This window comes from Meles meles, chromosome 3, assembly GCF_922984935.1.
Source record: "Meles meles chromosome 3, mMelMel3.1 paternal haplotype, whole genome shotgun sequence".
NCBI classification, from domain to species: Eukaryota; Metazoa; Chordata; class Mammalia; order Carnivora; family Mustelidae; genus Meles; species Meles meles.
Genome location: NC_060068.1, coordinates 94,950,933 through 94,971,227, shown reverse-complemented (window position 1 = coordinate 94,971,227; position 20,295 = coordinate 94,950,933). Strand labels below are relative to the sequence as shown.

The window sequence follows — 20,295 nt, the reverse complement described above, 5'->3', positions numbered from 1 at the left end:
CTATGAATCGTCAGGCTTGCACACTTCACAGCACTCATCATAGCACATACCCTCCTCAATGTCCATAACCCAGCCACCCTCTCCATACCCTCCCACCTGCCAGCAACCCTCAGTCTGTTTTGTGAGATTAAGAGTCTGTTATGGTTTGTTTTCCTCCTGATCATATCTTGTTTCATTTTTTCCTTCCCTGCCCCCCAAACCCCCTACTCTGCCTCTCAAATTCCTCATATCAGGGAGATCATATGATAATTGTCTTTCTCTGATTGACTTATTTTGCTCAGCATAATATCCTCTAGTTCCATCCACATCATTGCAAATGACAAGATTTCATTTCTTTTGAAGGCTGCATAGTATTCCACTGTATATATATACACCACCTCTTCTTTATCCATTCATCTGTTGATAGACAACTAGGTTCTTTCCATAGTTTGGCTATTGTGGACATTGCTGCTATAAACATTAGGGTGCACGTGCCTCTTCGGATCACTACGTTTGTATCTTTAGGGTAAATACCCAGTAGTGCAATTGCTGGGTCATAGGGTAGCTCTATTTTCAACTTTTTGAGGAACCTCCATGCTGTTTTCCAGAGTGGCTGCACCAGCTTGCATTCCCACCAACAGTATAGGAGGGTTCCCCTTTCTCTGCATCCTTGCCATCATCTGTCATTTCCTGACTTGTTAATTTTAGCCATTCTGACTGGTGCGAGGTGATATCTCATTGTGGTTTTGATTTGTATTTCCCTGATGCCGAGTGATGTGGAGTACTTTTTCATGTGTCTGTTGGCCATCTGGATGTCTTCTTTGCAGAAATGTCTCTTCATGTCCTCTGCTCATTTCTTGATTAGATTATTTGTTCTTTGGGTGTTGAGTTTAATAAGTTCTTTATAGATTTTGGATACTAGCCCTTTATCTGATATGTCGTTTGCAAATATCTTCTCCCATTCTGTCAGTTGTCTTTTGGTTTTGTTGACTGTTTGCTGTGCAAAAGGTTTTGATCTTGATGAAGTCCCAGTAGTTCATTTTTGCCCTTGCTTCTCTTGCCTTTGGCGATGTTTCTAGGGAGAAGTTGCTGTGACTGAGGTCACAGAGGTTGCTGCCTGTGTTCTCCTCAAGGATTTTGATAGATTCCTTTCTCACATTGAGGTCTTTTATCCATTTTGAGTCTATTTTTGTGTGTGGTGTAAGGAAATGGTCCAGTTTCATTTTTCAGCATGTGGCTGTCCAATTTTCCCAACACCATTTGTTGAAGAGACTGTCTTTTTTCCATTGGACATTCTTTCCTGCTTGGTCAAAGATTGGTTGACCATAGAGTTGAGGGTCTATTTCTGGGCTCTCTATTCTGTTCCATTGATCTACGTGTCTGTTTTTGTGCCAGTACCATACTGTCTTGATGATTACAGCTTTGTAATAGAACTTGAAGTCTGGAATTGCGATGCCGCCAGCTTTGGTTTTCCTTTTCAACATTCCTCTGGCTATTTGAGGTCTTTTCTGGTTCCATATAAATTTTAGGATTATTTGTTCCATTTCTTTGAAAAAACTGGATGGTATTTTGATAGGGATTGAATTAAATGTGTACATTGCTTTAGGTAGCATAGACATTTTCACAATCTTTATTCTTCCAATCCATGAGCATGGAACATTTTTCCATTTCTTTGTGTCTTCCTCAATTTCTTTCATGAGTACTTTATAGTTCTCTGAGTGCAGATTCTTTCCCTCTTTGGTTAGATTTATTTCTAGGTATCATATGGCTTTGGGTGCAATTTTAAATGGGACTGACTCCTTAATTTCTCTTTCTTCTGTCTTGTTGTTGGTGTAGAGAAATGCAACTGATTTCTGTGCATTGATTTTATATCCTGACACTTCACTGAATTGCTATACAAGTTCGAGCAGTATTGGAGTGGAGTCTTTTGGGTTTTCCACATAAAGTATCATATCATCTGCAAAGAGTGATAGTTTGACTACTTCTTTGCTGATGTGGATGCCTTTAATTTCTTTTTGTTGTTTGATTAGTGAGGCTAGGACTTCTAGTACTATGTTGAATAGCAGTGGTGATAAGGGACATCCCTGCCATGTTCTTGACCTTAGCGGAAAAGCTCTCAGTTTTTCTCCATTGAGAATAATATTCACTGTAGGTTTTCATAGATGGCTTTGATGATATTGAGGTGTGTACTCTCTACCTCTACACTGTGAAGAGTTTTGATCAAGAAAGGATGCTGTACTTTTGTCAAATGCTTTTTTAACATCTATTAAGAGGATCATGTGGTTCTTGTTCTTTCTTTTATTAATGTATTGTATCACAGGGATTGATTTGCAGATGTTGTACCAACCTTGCAGGCCAGGAATATATTCCACTTGGTCATGGTGAATAATCCTTTTAATGTACTGTTGGATCCTATTGGCTAGTATTTTGGTGAGAATTTTTGCATCTGTGTTCATCAGGGATATTGGTCTATAATTATCCTTTTTGGTGGGGTCTTTGGTTTTGGGATAAAGGTAACACTGGCCTAAAAAAATGTGTTCAGAAGTTTCTTTCCATTTCTATTTTTTGGATCAGTTTCAAGAGAATAGGTATTAATTCTTTAAATGTTTGGTAGAATTCCCCTGGGAAACCATCTGGCCCTGGGCTCTTGTTTGTTGAGAGATTTTTAATTACTGCTTCAGTTTCCTTACTGGTTATGGGTCTGTTCAGGTTTTTTGTTTCTTCCTGGCTCAGTTTTGGTAGTTTATACTCTCTAAAACTCCATCCATTTGTTCCAGATTGTCTAATTTGCTGCCATATAATTGCTCATAATATGTTCTTATAATTATTTGTATTTCTTGGGTATTGGTTGTGATCTTTCCTCTTTAATTCATGATTTTATTTATTTGGGTCCTTTCTCTTTTCTTTTTGATAAGTCTGGCCAGGGGTTTATCAATCTCACTAGTTCTTTCAAAGAACCAGATCCTAGTTTCATTGATTTGTTCTACTCTTGGTTTCTATTTCATTGATTTCTGCTCTGATTTTTATCATTTCTTTTCTCCTGCTGGGTTTAGGCTTTCTTTGCTGTTCTTTCTCCAGCTCCTTTAGGTGTAGGGTTAGATTGTGTACTTGAGAACTTTCTTATTTCTTGGGAAAAGCTTGTATGGCTATATACTTTCCTCTCAGGACCACCTTTGCTGTGTCCCACAGATTTTGAACAGTTGTGTTTTCATTTTCATTTGTTTCCATGCTTTTTTCAATCTTTCTTTAATTTCCTGGTTGACCCATTCATTCTTTAGTAGGATGCTTTTTAGCCTCTACGTATTTGTGTTCTTTCCAATTTTCCTCTTGTGTTGAGTTCTAGTTTCAAAGCTTTGTCATCTGAAAATATGCATGGAATGATCCTAATCTTTTCATACTGGCTGAGACCTGATTTGTGACCCACGATATGATCTATTCTGGAGAATGCCCCATGTGCACAAGAGAAGAACGTGTATTCTATTGCTTTGGGATGGAATGTTCTGAATATATTTGTTATGTCCATGTGGCCCAATGTGTCCTTTAATGCCTTTATTTCCCTGTTGATCTTTTGTTTAGATCATCTGTCCATTTCAGCGAGGGGGGTGTTAAAATCCTCTACTATTATTGTATTATTGTCGATGTGTTTATTTGATTTTGTTATTAATTGGTTTATATAATTGGCTGATCCCATGTTAGGGGCATAGATATTTAAAATTATTAGATCTTCTTCTTGGTCAGACCCTTTAAGCATGATATGATGTCCTTCCTCATCTCTTATTATAGTCTTTGGCTTAAAAATTAATTTCTCTGATGTAAGGATTGCCATTTCAACTTTTGTTTGATGTCCTTAGCATGTAAATTGTTTTCCACCCCCTCATTTTAAATCTAGAGGTATCTTTGGGTCTAAAATGAGTTTCTTGCAGACAGCATATCGATGGATCTTGTTTTTTTATCCATTCTGATACCCTGTGTCTTTTGATTGGGCCATTTAACCCATTTACATTCAGGTTAACTATTGAAGGATAGGAATTTAGTGCCATTGTATTGCCTGTAAGGTGACTGTTACTGTATATTGTCTCTGTTCCTTTCTGATTTACTACTTTTAGGCTCTCTCTTTGCTTAGAGGACCCCTTTCAATATTTCCTATAGGGCTGGTTTGGTGTTTTGAAATTCTTTTAATTTTTGTTTATCCTGGAAGCTTTTTCCCTCTCCTTCTATTTTCAACAACCACTCAGCTGGATATAGTACTTATGGCTGCACATTTTTCTCATTTATTTCTCTGAATATATCATACGAGTCCTTTTTGGCCTGCCAGGTCTCTGTGGATAAGTCTGCTGCCAGTCTAATATTTCTACCACTGTATGTTACAGACTTCTTGTCCCCAGCTGCTTTCAGGATTTTCTCTTTATCTCTGAGACTTGTAACTTTTAGTATTTGATGATGAAGTATTGGCCTATTTTTATTGAGTGGGGGGGTTCCTCTGTGCCTCCTGGATTTTGATGCCTGTTTCCTTCCTCAAATTATGGAAGTTCTCCACCATAATTTGTTCCAATATACCTTCTGCCCCTCTCTTTCTTCTTCCTCTGGGATTCCCAATTATTCTAATATTGTTTTGTCTTATGGTATCACTTATCTCTCCAATTCTTCCCTCATGATCCAGTAGTTGTTTATCTCTCTTTTTCTCGCTTTCTTATTCTCCATCATTTGGTCTTCTATATGACTAATTCTCCTTTCTCCCTCGTTTATCCTAGAATTAAAAGCCTCCACTTTTTATTGCACCTCATTAATAGCTTTTTTTTTATTTCAACTTGGTTAGATTTTAATTCTTTTATTTCTCCAGAAAGGGATTCCCGAGTATCTTCTATGCTTTTTTCAAGGCCAGCTAGCATTTTCATAATCACTATTTTGGACTCTAGTTCCAATATCTAATTAATGTCTGTATTGATCAGGTCCCTAGCAGTCAGTACTGCCTCTTGTTCTTTTTTTTTTTTTTTGAGGTAAGTTTTTCTACCTTATAATTTTGTCCAGAGAAGAATAGATGAATGAGAGCACACAATGCTAAAAGCGGAACAACAACCCCAGAAAAATATACAATAAACAAATCAGAAGAGAATTGAAACTGGGGAGAAAAAAAAGGAAAATATATACAAATATATATCATCAGGATGGTGAAAAGAACAGCCGCACACTTGATTTTGGGTGAGTTTTTGTCTGTTAGAAGAAACTGCCTCCCCAGTTTTAAAGACAGGGGGAAAAAAAACAACATATATATGTTGGGTTTTTTTCCCTGTCTTTATATATATATAAATATATATTATATATATATAATATATAAAACTATTATATATATATAATATATAAAATATATATTATATATAATATATTATATAATTTATATATATAATTTATATATATATACATATATATAATATATAATATAATTTATATATAATATATTATATATTATATAATTATATAAATATATATAATATATAATGTATATTAATAAATATATTATTATATTTATATATATAAATAATATAAATATTTAAATATATAATAAATATATATTTAAATATATATTAAAAATATAAATAAATATAAATAATATAAATAATATATATTAATAAATATAAATAATAAAAAAGACAGGGGGAAAAAAACAACATATATATGTTGGGTTTTTTCCCTGTCTTTATATATATATATATATATATATATATATATATATATATATATAAAAATTTATATATACATATAAATATATATATATTTTTATATATATATAAATATATAAAAAATATATATTATATATATAAATATATATATATTTATAATATATATAAATATATAAAATAATATATAAAATATATAAAATATATAAAAATATATAAAAATGAAGGGATGAAATATGACTGTAAAGATGAAAATCTAAAAAAATTTTAAATAAGTTTTTTGAAAAAAGAAAGAAAAAATTAAAAAAAAAAAGTGAGAATGTGATCAGGCCAGCAGGAGACTAGAAGAAAGCCATACACTAGATTTAGGGTATATTTTGGTCATTAGAATAAACTGTATCCCAAAATTTTATAGAAAGAAAAACTTATATGTATACTAAAATATATATATACTAAAAATAAGATTAAATACAATGAAGGGATAGATTATGACTATAAAAATGAAAGTTAAGAAAGATTTTTATAAAGGTATTCATAAGATGTTGGTTAAAATAGGAAAGAGGTTGGGGTGCCTGGGTGGCTCAGTCAGTTAAGCGTCTGCCTTCAGCTCAGGTCATGATCCCAGGGTCCTGGGATTGAGCCCAGCACTGGGCTCCTGCTCCATAGGGAGCCGGCTTCTCCCTCTACCCCTCCCCCTGCTTTTGTTTCCTCTCTCACTTTTTGTCTGTCAAATAAATAATTTAAAAAAAAAAAAACCTTCAGAAAAAAAAAAGGAAAGGGGAAATTTTTAAAGAAAAAAACAAAGAAAATTTTTAGAATTTATCTTTGAAAGACTAAAGAATCATGGAAAAAGCCATGAATTCTATGTGCTGTATTCCCCTAGTGCTGTAGTTTTGCAGTTCTCATTGATTGGTGAACTTGGTCTTGCCTGGATATTCTTGCTTATCTTCTGGGGAGGGGTCTGTTGTAGTGATTCTCAAATGTTTTTGCCCGAGGTGGAATTGCTCCACCCTTGCCAGGGGCCCAGCTAAGTAATCTGCTCAGGTTCACTCTTGGTAGCTTTTATTCCCTGTATGCTTTCCATAGCTTTGGAGGATGGGAATGAAAATGGCAGCCTCCTAGTCTCTGCCTGGAGGAGATGAGAGCTCGGGGCCTCACTCCTCAGCACACCCTCAGAGAAAAGCAGTCCATACCTCCCATCTTCCTGGTCTCCAGCCTCACTCCATGCTCACCTGGCCTGTGACCAAGTGTTTCTTTCTCTGGCACATGGCCCCGTTTGTAGTCTTCAAACCCAGCAGATTCCTGCAGCACGCTCCCGTGCTGCTCCTCCCTGTGGAGGAAGGGAGGGTGTCTCCCCATTTCTGCCACTTGTGTGGTCCCTGCTTAAGAGCAGTGGTTGACTGTGCCTCAGATCATGGTTTAAGGTAACCTCAATCTGAGAGCCCGCTCCTCAGCTCCATCTCTACATCTGGCTTCCCCACTCTGATACCTGGGAGCTCTGCTACACTCAGGCATCCCTGGTTCTGTGACCCCCGAGGGTCCTGAGAAGACCACGCTGTCCCAGTGAGGTCTCAACCCCCTGCATAGCCACCGGAGAAACGTCCCTCAGTGGAACCGACTTCTAAAAGTCCTGACTGCATGCTCCACTGCTCTACCACTTGCTGGGAGCTGGCCCCTCCCCCACCCACAGTATGTCTTCCTGTATATCATCTCAGATTCACTTCTCTGCATGTCCTACCTTCCAGAAAGTGGTTGATTTTCTGTTCATAGAATTGCTGCTATTCTTTTCTTCGATCTCTTGTTGAGTTTGTAGGTGTTTATAATTGTTTGATAACTATCCAGCTGAATTTCTGAGACCAGGCAAAATTTAGGTCTCCCATTCCTCCACCATCTTCCTCCTCTTCTCCTTATGATTCATTCTTGAAAATTAACGTTATCGCCATATCTCCTAGGCCCCGGTTGTCCTAGCTCTTTAAGTTGTTATTATAACAAGGGAAAATCATGCCTGTGTGTGTGTGTGTGTGTGTGTGTGTGGTGTGTTATAAGGTGAACAACTGGGTTTCCTAAAACTGAGGAGTTTCTAGGAACATGGGGTTTTTACTGCAAAAACTGGAAATGTCATGAATGAACAATGATCATTGGTCACTCCAGCTATAAAGGTACTACATAAGGTGTAGGTAAAAGCGAGAAAGGAAAAAACAGTAGTCATATTAATATCACCCGATAAAAAAGAATTCCTAGTACAAATATTCTGAGTATCTGAAGGATGAAATTGCACTGAACTAATTAATTCTAAATGTCAGGCATTTGGGCTTCATTTTTTGCTATTACCATCATCTGTGGGACATACTCCTTCTCCTTCGTTTTATGTTGTGTTCTCTGCTGATTGTTTCTTGCCTGTTTTTCTTTTAGGTCAACTCAAATCAAAACATACTCTTGGGATAATGCCCAGGTTATCCTGGTTGGGAACAAATGTGACATGGAAGATGAGCGGGTCATTTCAACAGAGAGAGGCCAACATTTAGGAGAACAGCTTGGTAAGTGATAAGCTAACAAAACAGAGCTTGGTCATTATTTGTAACAGTGCACAGAGTCACGGCTAATTGCTATGATGGGCTTAATGAAAGGACTTTCAACCTTATAGTATTGCATATCCTCGGTAAGTAGTAAGTGGATTTCCTCCCACTTTTTGTGGCACCATGAGAATTCAAGCATAACTACGAAAGCAAAATAGCCAAAATGTTAATCTAGTACAAGGTATTCAAATTCTCATTTCATGAGAAACACAGGCTAAGCCCTGCCTGCTATTTTGTCATTGCATTGTTTTTCTCCATATACAACATTTTGCATTGACTGAGCATTTTATTATCCTGTGTGATTGTTGTTGTCAGGTTTCTACTGGAAGAGTTTAGTAGCACAGAATAGGTCACATTATAGATTCTGGTTCTGGGAACATCACTGACAAGGCTTGCTGCTGTTAAAAATGTTTTTGAGGGGCACCTGGGTGGCTCAGTGTGTTAAAGCCTCTGCCCTCAGTTCAGGTCATGATCCCGGGGTCCTGGGATCGAGCCCTGCATCGGGCTCTCTGCTCAGTGGTGAGCCTGCTTCCTTTCCTCTCTCTCTGCCTGCCTCTCTGCCAACTTGTGATCTCTGTCTGTCAAATAAATAAAAATCTTTTAAAAAAATGTTTTTGAGACTCATTCTCCTCATCTCTCAAAAATAAGTATCATGACCCATGCCTTCTTTACCAAGTTTTCATAGATAAAACTGAGATAAGAAATAGGTATTAGAGAGCTTTAGAAGTCACAAAGCCCTTTTAAATACAAAACATTGTATCTTGAGAGAAAAATACTGGAGGGAGTAGGGTAGAGTTTGGTGCACAGGAGGGAATCATGATTGATTTATTAGTTCAAGACATTTACACTAAGCACCTCTGATATGCCCTGTACTATGCCAGATATCACGGGGCGTACAAAAATGTATGACTCACTGTCCCTGGGCTCAAGTAGCTTTTAGTCAAGTGGGAAACCTAGAGATCCAAGGAAAAAAGCAGAAACAGCCAGACAACAAAAACAGGATAGGTAGCCAGGAGGTAGATGCCAAGAGAAAAGCAACAAGTGGAAGGAGGCAGACTGGAAGAGAGGTACCAGGAGTTGTGGGAGCAGAGTGGGACAGGAAGCTGGTAAAGCTCAAAGAAGATGAGACACCGGGGTGCCTGGGTGGCTCAGTGGGTTAAAGCCCCTGCCTTCGGCTCAGGTCATGATCCCATGGTCCTGGAATCGAGCCCCACATCGAGCTCTCTGCTCAGCGGGGAGCCTGCTTCCTCCTCTCTCTCTCTGCCTGTCTCTCTGCCTACTTGTGATCTCTGTCTGTCAAATAAATAAAATCTTAAAAAAAAAGAAGAAGCAGAAGATGAGACACCTGGAGAGAAATTGTGTGGAATTGAGCAGAACAGCTGGAAAGAGGTGAGTAATGAGAGGACATAGAAATCATATGGGTTAAATGCCAAGATAGAGCCTGAATGGACCCTAAAGGAGAATAGAATTCATATTAGAATAGAATAGAATTCATTAGAACCACAAAGAGAAGAGGAAGCTTTATGAATCAAGGGTGCAATGGACCAAGGACAGTGAGAGGAGAGTGAGTACAAAAGTTGGAACCTAGTGTAATATTATTGAAGTAGAGAGCAGATTGGAGGAATAATTGAAACTCTAGAGCAAAAGAGGTGGAATTCTGTTCTTTTTATTCCTGCTCCCCTTCCTTCCCTCCTCCTCCCCATTTCCCTCCTCCGTACACAGCAGAACATATCAAGGTATTCTTAGCAGGGCAGAGTCTGGCTCTTCAGCCTTTTTGGCTAGTACCTACAGTAAGAAATATGTTCAATCCTGCAATCCAGTGCATACATATGTACAGAGGGAGAAAGAAACAGAAGTTTCACAAAGTATATTTACCCTTATTGGATGAGATTCATTCTTGTATTTTTGTATTTGATTCTCTTTCTCCCTCTGTCTTTTATTAATGGTCTGACCCACTGATGATTTTATGACTTAGTTATGGGTCTCAACCTACACTTTGAAAAGCGCTGCTATGAAGGGCTTCTTTGAAATCAATCTCCTGGTAGTGGGCAGCGCATATTGGAGAGCAGAGACCCTCTCAGTGGGTCCCATTTGGGTTACTCTGTCATGTGGTAATCTCCTAAAGGAACTATGCACAGTCCATTCTGAGAGCTTAAACACTGCTTCGTGAGATCAGTGTGCTCATTAGACTAAGGGCCACCTGATGACCACAAGAACCCTTCCACAAATGTTTGTGGAGCTTCCCATGAGAAGGTCACATAGCTCATGTCTGGTCTCTCTGTGGTTGCTTTTGAACCTTCATCATTTCATTCATAGGGGTTGTCCAATTTTATCACTTTAACAACATTTTCATTGAAAATTCTGAAAAACTTGACAAATTTTCCTTATTTCTCTTAGCATGTCAGAAAGTTAGGATTGGAAAATAGTAGACCCTCCAAAAGAGAAAAGAAACCTAGGAGTGAGTTGGCATGGTGGCTTCCTGAAACCATCTCTAGTTTCCCTATATTTTCTTCACTAGTCAGACATGTGCCACATTGGGGTTGGTGGGGGAACTGCTCCACAGATCGGAATTGTCTCTCTCTGTATAAACCTGAAAACTGTTTGGTTCAAACAAAAATGGATTGAAGGCAAACACTGTTAAGTGTCACCAGTAGAGAAGAGCCAGATAACCGCATAAATTCTTCACTACTTTGATAAATTACTTGGATGTTCAGAAGAGCAGGTTATGGAAGGAAACACTAGAATGATGGGAATGCGTCAAGAAGGTGACCTTTCTTAGAACTAATACTGTGACTACATCAACGGGAACCCTGTTCATGCAATGCCGGCTGTAGAAAGTTCCTGAAATTGTGAGGCAGAACTAGCTGATGCTCCTGTGCAAGTTCTCCCAGTGGTTTCTAATTGATTTTTTTTTTTTTTGCGCTCTATTTAATATAACCCGGTAGTTGTCATAGCAACCAACACTTGTGCATTCTTAGAGAGTCATTTACTTCTTTTAATGTGGTTTGTTCTTCTCGTGACTGCACACACTTCTACAAATGATCATGAGAGATCATTCGTATGGAAATAACCCACTCTCACAACCTCAATGTAAAGATTTTAAAGGTCTTTGCTTTTATATATATATATATATATCTAGCAAAACTCCATTGTCCAGAATTCCCTTACATACACACAGAGATTGGGCACTGTTTAAAAACATCATTTCCACATTTTAGTAAATGGTTGAAAATAACTCTTCTGTCAGTCTGGTTACAATTGCAAATCCTAGTGAGGACACTTGAAGGAACTGAGTCGTAGGTGAACTCTTTAAAAATCCTTGTTTGGCAGTCACCCTTGTCGGTCAGTCTTCTTTAGTTCACCAAGCATTTACTAAGCGTTCACAATATGTCAGCTGCTGGTAAGACCATCCCCTACCGTCTAGGAACAAATGTAGTAGCTGAGATAGACTATAGAGACAGTGAGAATTTCTCTTACTTTATTGTCTGTTTTATTTGGCCCGTGGTAATGCCCTCCATGTAAAATTTGGCCTTTTGGCTTCCACCCTATGATGCCCTCTGTTCTCCTCCTCCCTCTCCAGCCATAACTTCCGTTTGCTTGGAAAATTCCTCCTCTTTCTGCTTCTTGCACTTTGGCATTCTTTCCTGGGCCCACAACTCTTCATTCTCTCCCATTCACTTTCATGCTTAGAACTGCTGCCATACACCATGACAACCAAATCATTTTTTAAATTCTAATTCCAGTATATTAACCTACAGTGTTATATTAGTTTTAGGTGTACCATGGAGTCATTCAACACTTCCGCACATCGCCCAGGCTCACCATGGCAAGTGCATTCTTTAATCCCCATAACCTGTATCATCCTTCCCCCACCAACTCCCCGCCTTCCCTCTGGTATTAGTCTGTTTTCTATAGTTATAACTGTTTCTTGGCTTATCTCTCTTTTCCTTTGCTCCTTTGTTTCGTTCTTAAATTCCGCATATGAGCGAAGTTACACAGTATTTATCTGTGATGATGGACTTATTTCACTTAGCATTTATACTGTGTAGCTCCGTCCATGTCATTACTAATGACAAGATTTCATTCTCTTTATGGCTGAATAATATTCCAATAACACAACACATCTTCTTTACCCATTCATCTGTCAGTGGACACTTGGATACCTCTATAATTCGGCTATTGTAAATACTACTATAAATGTAAGGGTGCATATATCCCTTTGATTTGGTGTTTTTGTATTTTGGGGGGGTAAACACTCAGTAGTGCAATTAGTGGTTGGTAGGGTGGTTCCAATTTAACTTTTTGAGAGACCTCCACACTTTTTCCACAGTGGCTGGGCCAGTTTGCATTCCCACTAACAGTGGCAACCAAATCTTGTTCTAGTCCTGCCCTCTCCCTGGAGCTGCAGGCTCCTCTGTCCCCCACCCCCCACAGCTCTGCCTAGTCCGAGTGTCTGTTGTAAAGTGGTTCTTTAATCATCTGCAGCTAAATCAGCTGAGGTTCTTGCTCAAGTGCACATTCATCACCTCAACACAGTCCTGTTGCTTTAGAGTTCTGAAGCTGAAGCCCAGGAATATCCATTTTTAAGAAACACTCTCTGACTTTTACACAACACTAGTTTTAGTATGCTGGCTTAGGTGGTGGCAAGTACTTGGAGAAGGTAGAGAATTACCCCTGGAGCTGAAGATTGTCCTATAGCTGATAGTATTCTTTCAATGCAAGTTGTTAACATTCACTACAGATGCATGAACCTGATGCATGTAACAATATATAAGAATGTTTTACATTTGTATTTTATCTAAGGAACAAATTTATACTGTGGTAATAATCTAAATATATGTATAATATTATAACTTAAGCTTTATAGACAAAACTGTTTAATACCAAATGAGAAAAAATAGGAATAATTAAAGTTTTCCTAAAATAGTTGTCACTCAAGTGTAAATAAGAACAAATAAATTTATGGAGGGGAAGGGGTTTGTAGCACCTAGAATTATAGATGAAAGGAGATTTGAACTATTTTTGTAAGTTCTGAAAGGGGAGAAAGTACAGAATTTCTGGTTTGCCAAAAATGTAGTCAGAGAAACAAGACTACAGATAGAAAAAATTGAGAAGTGATTATTTTTTATGAATAATTGGTAAGGATCCAGTTTTGAAATGTGTCTAATTTGTATTAACATTTCTTCCTAAATCAAATAATACTTATTCCCTTTTACTCTTCAAACAGCTGTCATATTATGTGCATGTATTACTAAATTCCAGACCCGTCTTTCCCCCTTGTCCAGCACAGAGACTCCATGAGGATTTCTGACAACTCTAAAATATGTTAACACTTGCCCACTTTTCCAATCTGTAAAATTTGTCTCTCATTTTGCCATTGTAGTGACTTATTTTGTTTTGATTATCCATCTGACAAATACTTATTAAACACCCACAGTAACATCAGGGAGTCATAAAATATGTATCTTCTCTGTTGTGAAGCTTAACATGTGGTCTGTATATCAGAAACATAATCAAATATCATGAACATATAAATCAAACAGCTGGAAAACATCAAAACAAGCGCAATTTGAAGAGTGGAAGAAGGGCACGGAGTTGTAGGAGTAGACAGTTGCCTCTGTATTAGGAATATGAAGACTGACAAAACACTTTCTGTCTATACTTTGAGGCATACCGATCGATAAAGACTGGCTTAACCAGTCCCTTCAAGGGAATAATCTGCTGAAGTAGAAAGAAGTAAATTAAAGACAAATAAATGGAAAAGGACACTCGTTTACATCACAGAGACTATACTAAAGGAACTGACTGGATGTAAGCAGGATATATAATTATTTCCTAAAAGATCTAAATAGATCAAGCAAGGTAGATCCACCATGGCTGAAAGAGTTTGGACTCCCTGTAAACATTTCTGTTGAATCAAGGATAAGAATTTAGGCACATTGATCGTACCACCCCAGATGCCTTGATGTCACTGGTAGAGACGAGTTAACTGAGGTGAATGGACCATCAGGGGAGTTTCATCCAGGGAGTCTACCTCCTTGGATTATAGAGGCTATGCTTTGGATTCCTACTAAGTCTGCACAACCCAGAGTGGCCTAACTTGAGAATTCTGAATCTGGGATTCTCTAATCTGCTCTGCTCGTATGACTCTTTTAAGGGCAACCACCCTTGTCTTCCACCCCCAACCCAGGAAAGAGAAAGCAAGGCAGTCACTATAATAAGAAATCATGTTGTCATGGTAACCATGAACTTTTGGATCTACCTAGTCTGATCCTAAGCAGCCAGATTGTCTTCATATGTTTTTTATTGAAGACAATTATAATTGTAACATCATACCATTCACGACCCCTAAGCTCACTCATGAGTCATTGTATCCTTAGTACCTTGAAGTTTACTTTTGTAGCTTGAGGTGCAGAATAAGTCTTAAATGAATTTGGTTTTCTGTTTTACAGTATGGGAGGGAATTGAGTCCTGTATAATAGTAAGTCTATTTAAACTCTTTTATTAATTGCCAGTCTTCCAGTGATGATGCCATAAAGTGATTGCAACCTTGTTAAGGATAAATATGCTTAAATACAGTCTCACCCAAATACATAATTTATGCTTTCAAAAAATGTCCATCTTTCTGGAGTCTTTTCCAACATTAGTTTATTCATTTATTAAAACTGGAAAATTCTTTACCGATTTTGTGCTTTATAACCTCTGGAAATTCTTTTTTTTTTAAATATTTATTTGTTATTTTTTATAAACATATAATGTATTTTTATCCCCAGGGGTACAGGTCTGTGAATCGCCAGATTTACACACTTCATAGCACTCACCATAGCACATACCTTCCCCAATGTCCATAACCCCCTTCCTCCTCTCCCAACCCCCAGCAACCCTCAGTTTGTTATGTGAGATTAAGAGTCACTTATGTTTTGTCTCCCTCCCAATCCCATCTTGTTTCATTTATTCTTCTCCTATCCCCCAACCCCTCATGTTGCATCTCCACGTCCTCATATCAGGGAGATCATATGATAATTGTCTTTCTCCGATTGACTTATTTCACTAAGCATGATACCCTCTAGTTCCATCCACATCGTCGCAAATGTCAAGATTTCATTTCTTTTGATGAGTGCATAGTATTCCATTGTGTATATATACCACATCTTCTTTATCCATTCATCTGTTGATGGACATCTAGGTTCTTTCCATAGTTTGGCTATTGTGGACATTGCTGCTATAAACATTTGGGTGCACATGCCCCTTCGGATCACTACGTTTGTATCTTTAGGGTAAATACCCAGTAGTGCAATTGCTGGGTCATAGCGTAGCTCTATTTTCAACATTTTGAGGAACCTCCATGCTGTTTTCCAGAGTGGTTGCACCAGCTTGCATTCCCACCAACAGTGGAGGAGGGTTCCCCTTTCTCTGCATCCTCACCAGCATCTGTGAATTCCTGACTTGTTAATTTTAGCCATTCTGACTGGTGTGAGGTGGTATCTCACTGTGGTTTTGATTTGTATTTCCCTGATGCCGAGTGATGTGGAGCACTTTTTCATGTGTCTGTTGGCCATCTGGATGTCTTCCTTGCAGAAATGTCTGTTCATGTCCTCTGCCATTTCTTGATTGGATTATTTGTTCTTTGGGTGTTGAGTTTGCTGAGTTCCTTATAGATTTTGGACACTAGCCCTTTATCTGATATGTTGTTTGCAAATATCTTCTTCCATTCTGTCAGTTGTCTTTTGGTTTTGTTAACTGTTTCCTTTGCTGTGCAAAAGCTTTTGATCTTGATGAAATCCCAATAGTTCATTTTTGCCCTTGCTTCCCTTGCCTTTGCCGATGTTCCTAGGAAGATGTTGCTACGGCTGAGGTCGAAGAGGTTGCTGCCTGCATTCTCCTCAAGGATTTTGATGGATTCCTTTCTCACATTGAGGTCCTTCATCCGTTTTGAGTCTATTTTCATGTGTGGTGTAAGGAAGTAGTCCCATTTCATTTTTCTGCATGTGGCTGTCCAATTTTCCCAGCACCATTTATTAAAGAGGCTTTCTTTTTTCCATTGGACATTCTTCCCTGCTTTGTCGAAGATGAGTTGACCATAGAGTTGAGGGTCTATTTCTGGGCTCTCTATTCTGTTCCATTATCTATGTGTCTTTTTTTGTGCCAGTACCATGCTGTCTTGATGATGACAGCTTTGTAATAGAGCTTGAAGTCCGGAATTCTGATGCCACCAACTTTGGCATTCTTTTTCAATATTCCTTTGGCTATTCGAGGTCTTTTCTTGTTCCATATAAATTTTAGGATTATTTGTTCCATTTCTTTGAAAAAAAAAAGGATGGTATTTGATAGGGATTGAATTAAATGTGTAGATTGTTTTAGGTAGCATAGACATTTTCACAATATTTATTCTTCCAATCCAGGAGCATGGAACATTTTTCCATTTCTTTGTGTCTTCCTCAATTTCTTTCATGAGTACTTTATAGTTTTCTGAGTAAAGATTCTTTCCCTCTTTGGTTAGGTTTATTCCTAGGTATCTTATAGTTTTGGGTGCAATTGTAAATGGGATTGACTCCTTAATTTCTCTTTCTTCTGTCTTGTTGGTGTACAGAAATGCAACTGGTTTCTGTGCATTGATTTTATATCCTGACACTTTACTGAATTCCTGTACAAGTTGGAGTGGAGTCTTTTGGGTTTTCCACAAATAGTATCATATCATCTGCCAAGAGTGATAGTTTGACTTCTTCTTTGCCGATTTGGATGCCTTTAATTTCCTTTTGTTGTCTGATTGCTGAGGTGAGGACTTCTAGTACTAGGTTGAATAGCAGTGGTGATAATGGACATCCCTGCCGTGTTCCTGACCTTAACGGAAAAGCTTTCAGTTTTTCTCCATTGAGAATGATATTTGCGGTGGGTTTTTCATAGATGGCTTTGATAATATTGAGGTATGTGCCCTCTATCCCTACACTTTGAAGAGTTTTGATCAGGAAGGGATGCTGTACTTTGTCAAATGCTTTTTCAGCATCTATTGAGAGTATCATATGGTTCTTGTTCTTTCTTTTAGTACTGTGTTGTATCACATTGATTGATTTGCGGATGTTGAACCAACCTTGCAGCCCTGGAATAAATCCCACTTGGTCGTGGTGAATAATCCTTTTAATGTACTGTTGAATCCTATTGGCTAGTATTTTGGTGAGAATTTTTGCATCTGTGTTCATCAAGGATACTGGTCTGTAGTACTCTTTTTTGGTGGGATCCTTGTCTGGTTTGGGGATCAAGGTGATTCTTGCCTCATAAAATGAGTTTGGAAGTTTTCCTTCCATTTCTATTTTTTGGAACAGTTTCAGGAGAATAGGAATTAGTTCTTCTTTAAATGTTTGGTAGAATGCCCCTGGGTAGCCATCTGGCCCTGAGCTTTTGTTTGTTTGGAGATTTTTGATGACTGTTTCAAGCTCTTTACTGGCTATGGGCCTGTTCAGGTTTTCTATTTCTTCCTGGTTCAGTTGTGGTAGTTTATATGTCTCTAGGAACGCACCCATTTCTTCCAGATTGTCAAATTTGTTGGCATAGTGTTGCTCATAGTATGTTCTTATAATTGTCTGTATTTCTTTGGTGTTAGTTGTGATCTCTCCTCTTTCACTCATGCATTTATTTATTTGGGTCCTTTCTCTTTTCTTTTTGATAAGTCTGGCCAGGGGTTTATCAATCTTATTAATTCTTTCAAAGAACCAGCTCCTAGTTTCATTGATTTGTTCTATTGTTTTTTTGGTTTCTATTTCATTGATTTCTGCTCTGATCTTTATGATTTCTCTTCTCCTGCTGGGTTTAGGGTTTCTTTCTTGTTCTTTCTCCAGCTCCTTTAGGTGTAGGGTTAGGTTGTGTACTTGAGACCTTTCTTGTTTCTTGAGAAAGGCTTGTACCGCTATATATTTTCCTCTCAGGACTGCCTTTGCTGCGTCCCACAGATTTTGAACCATTGTGTTTTCATTATCAGTTGTTTCCATGATTTTTTTCAATTCTTCTTTAATTTCCTGGTTGACCCATTCATTCTTTAGAAGGATGCTGTTCAGGAAAGAATGTCCAATGGAAAAAAGACAGCCTCTTCAATAAATGGTGCTGGGAAAATTGGACAGCCACATGCAGAAAAATGAAATTGGACCACTTCCTTACACCACACACGAAAATAGACTCCAAATGGATGAAGGACCTCAATGTGAGAAAGGAATCCATCCAAATCCTTGAGGAGAATGCAGGCAGCAACCTCTTCGACCTCAGCTGTAGCAACATCTTCCTAGGAACAACGGCAAAGGCAAGGGAAGCAAGGGCAAAAATGAACTATTGGGATTTCATCAAGATCAAAAGCTTTTGCACAGCAAAGGAAACAGTTAACAAAACCAAAAGACAACTGACAGAATGGGAGAAGATATTTGCAAACGACATATCAGATAAAGGGCTAGTATCCAAAATCTATAAGGAACTTAGCAAACTCAACACCCAAAGAACAAACAATCCAATCAAGAAATGGGCAGAGGACATGAACAGACATTTCTGCAAAGAAGACATCCAGATGGCCAACAGACACATGAAAAAGTGCTCCACGTCACTCGGCATCAGGGAAATACAAATCAAAACCACAATGAGATATCACCTCACACCAGTCAGAATGGCTAAAATTAACAAGTCAGGAAATGACAGATGCTGGAGAGGATGTGGAGAAAGGGGAACCCTCCTCCACTGTTGGTGGGAATGCAAGCTGGTGCAACCACTCTGGAAAACAGCATGGAGGTTCCTCAAAATGTTGAAAATAGAACTATCCTATGACCCAGCAATTGCACTACTGGGTATTTACCCTAAAGATACAAACATAGTAATCCGAAGGGGCACGTGTACCCGAATGTTTATAGCAGCAATGTCTACAATAGCCAGACTATGGAAAGAACCTAGATGTCCATCAACAGATGAATGGATAAAGAAGATGTGGTATATATACACAATGGAATACTATGCAGCCATCAAAAGAAATGAAATCTTGCCATTTGCAACGACGTGGATGGAACTAGAGCGTATCATGCTTAGTGAAATAAGTCAATCGGAGAAAGACAACTATCATATGATCTCCCTGATATGAGGACATGGAGAAGCAACATGGGGGGGTAGGGGGATAGGAGAAGAATAAATGAAACAAGATGGGATTGGGAGGGAGACAAACCATAAATGATTCTTAATCTCACAAAACAAACTGGGGGTTGCTGGGGGGAGGTGGGATTGGGAGAGGGGGAGCGGGCTATGGACATTGGGGAGGGGAGGTGAACCATAAGAGACTATGGACTCTGAAAAACAACCTGAGGGTTTTGAAGGGTCAGGGGTGGGAGGTTGGGGGAACAGGTGGTGGGTAATGGGGAGGGCACGTTTTGCATGGAGCACTGGGTGTTGTGCAAAAAGAATGAATACTGTTACGCTGAAAAAATAAATAAAATGGAAAAAAAAAAAGAAGGATGCTGTTTAGTTTCCATGTATTTGGGTTCTTTCCAAATTTCCTCTTGTGATTGAGTTCTAGCTTCAGAGCATTGTGGTCTGAAAATCTGCAGGGAATGATCCCAATCTTTTGATACCAGTTGAGACCTGATTTGTGACCCAGGATGTGATCTATTCTGGAGAATGTTCCATATGCACTAGGGAAGAATGCGTATTCTGTTGCTTTGGGATGAAATGTTCTGAATATATCTGTGATGTCCATCTGGTCCAGTGTGTCATTTAAGGCCTTTATTTCCTTGTTGATTTTTTGCTTGGATGATCTGTCCATTTCAGTGAGGGGAGTGTTAAAGTCCCCTACTATTATTGTATTATTGTTGATGTGTTTCTTTGATTTTGTTATTAATTGGTTTATATAGTTGGCTGCTCCCACGTTAGGGGCATAGATATTTAAAATTGTTAGATCTTCTTGTTGGACAGACCCTTTGAGTATGATAGAGTGTCCTTCCTCATCTCTTATTATAGTCTTTGGCTTAAAATCTAATTCATCTGATATAAGGATTGCCTCCTCAGCTTTCTTCTGATGTCCATTAGCATGGTAAATTGTTTTCCAT

The 20,295-nt window shown here is 38.3% G+C and overlaps 1 protein-coding gene across 2 annotated transcripts in view; it reads left to right on the top strand.

The window, feature by feature from the left end:
• RAB3C (RAB3C, member RAS oncogene family) overlaps positions 1-20,295 on the top strand; it is a 327,998-nt gene that overhangs the window by 261,750 nt on the left and 45,953 nt on the right. For both annotated transcript variants that reach the window (XM_046000834.1, XM_046000833.1), the window contains exon 4: positions 8,067-8,191. In XM_046000834.1, coding sequence (XP_045856790.1) covers positions 8,067-8,191 — 125 coding nt within the window. The remainder of the gene's footprint in view (positions 1-8,066; positions 8,192-20,295) is intronic.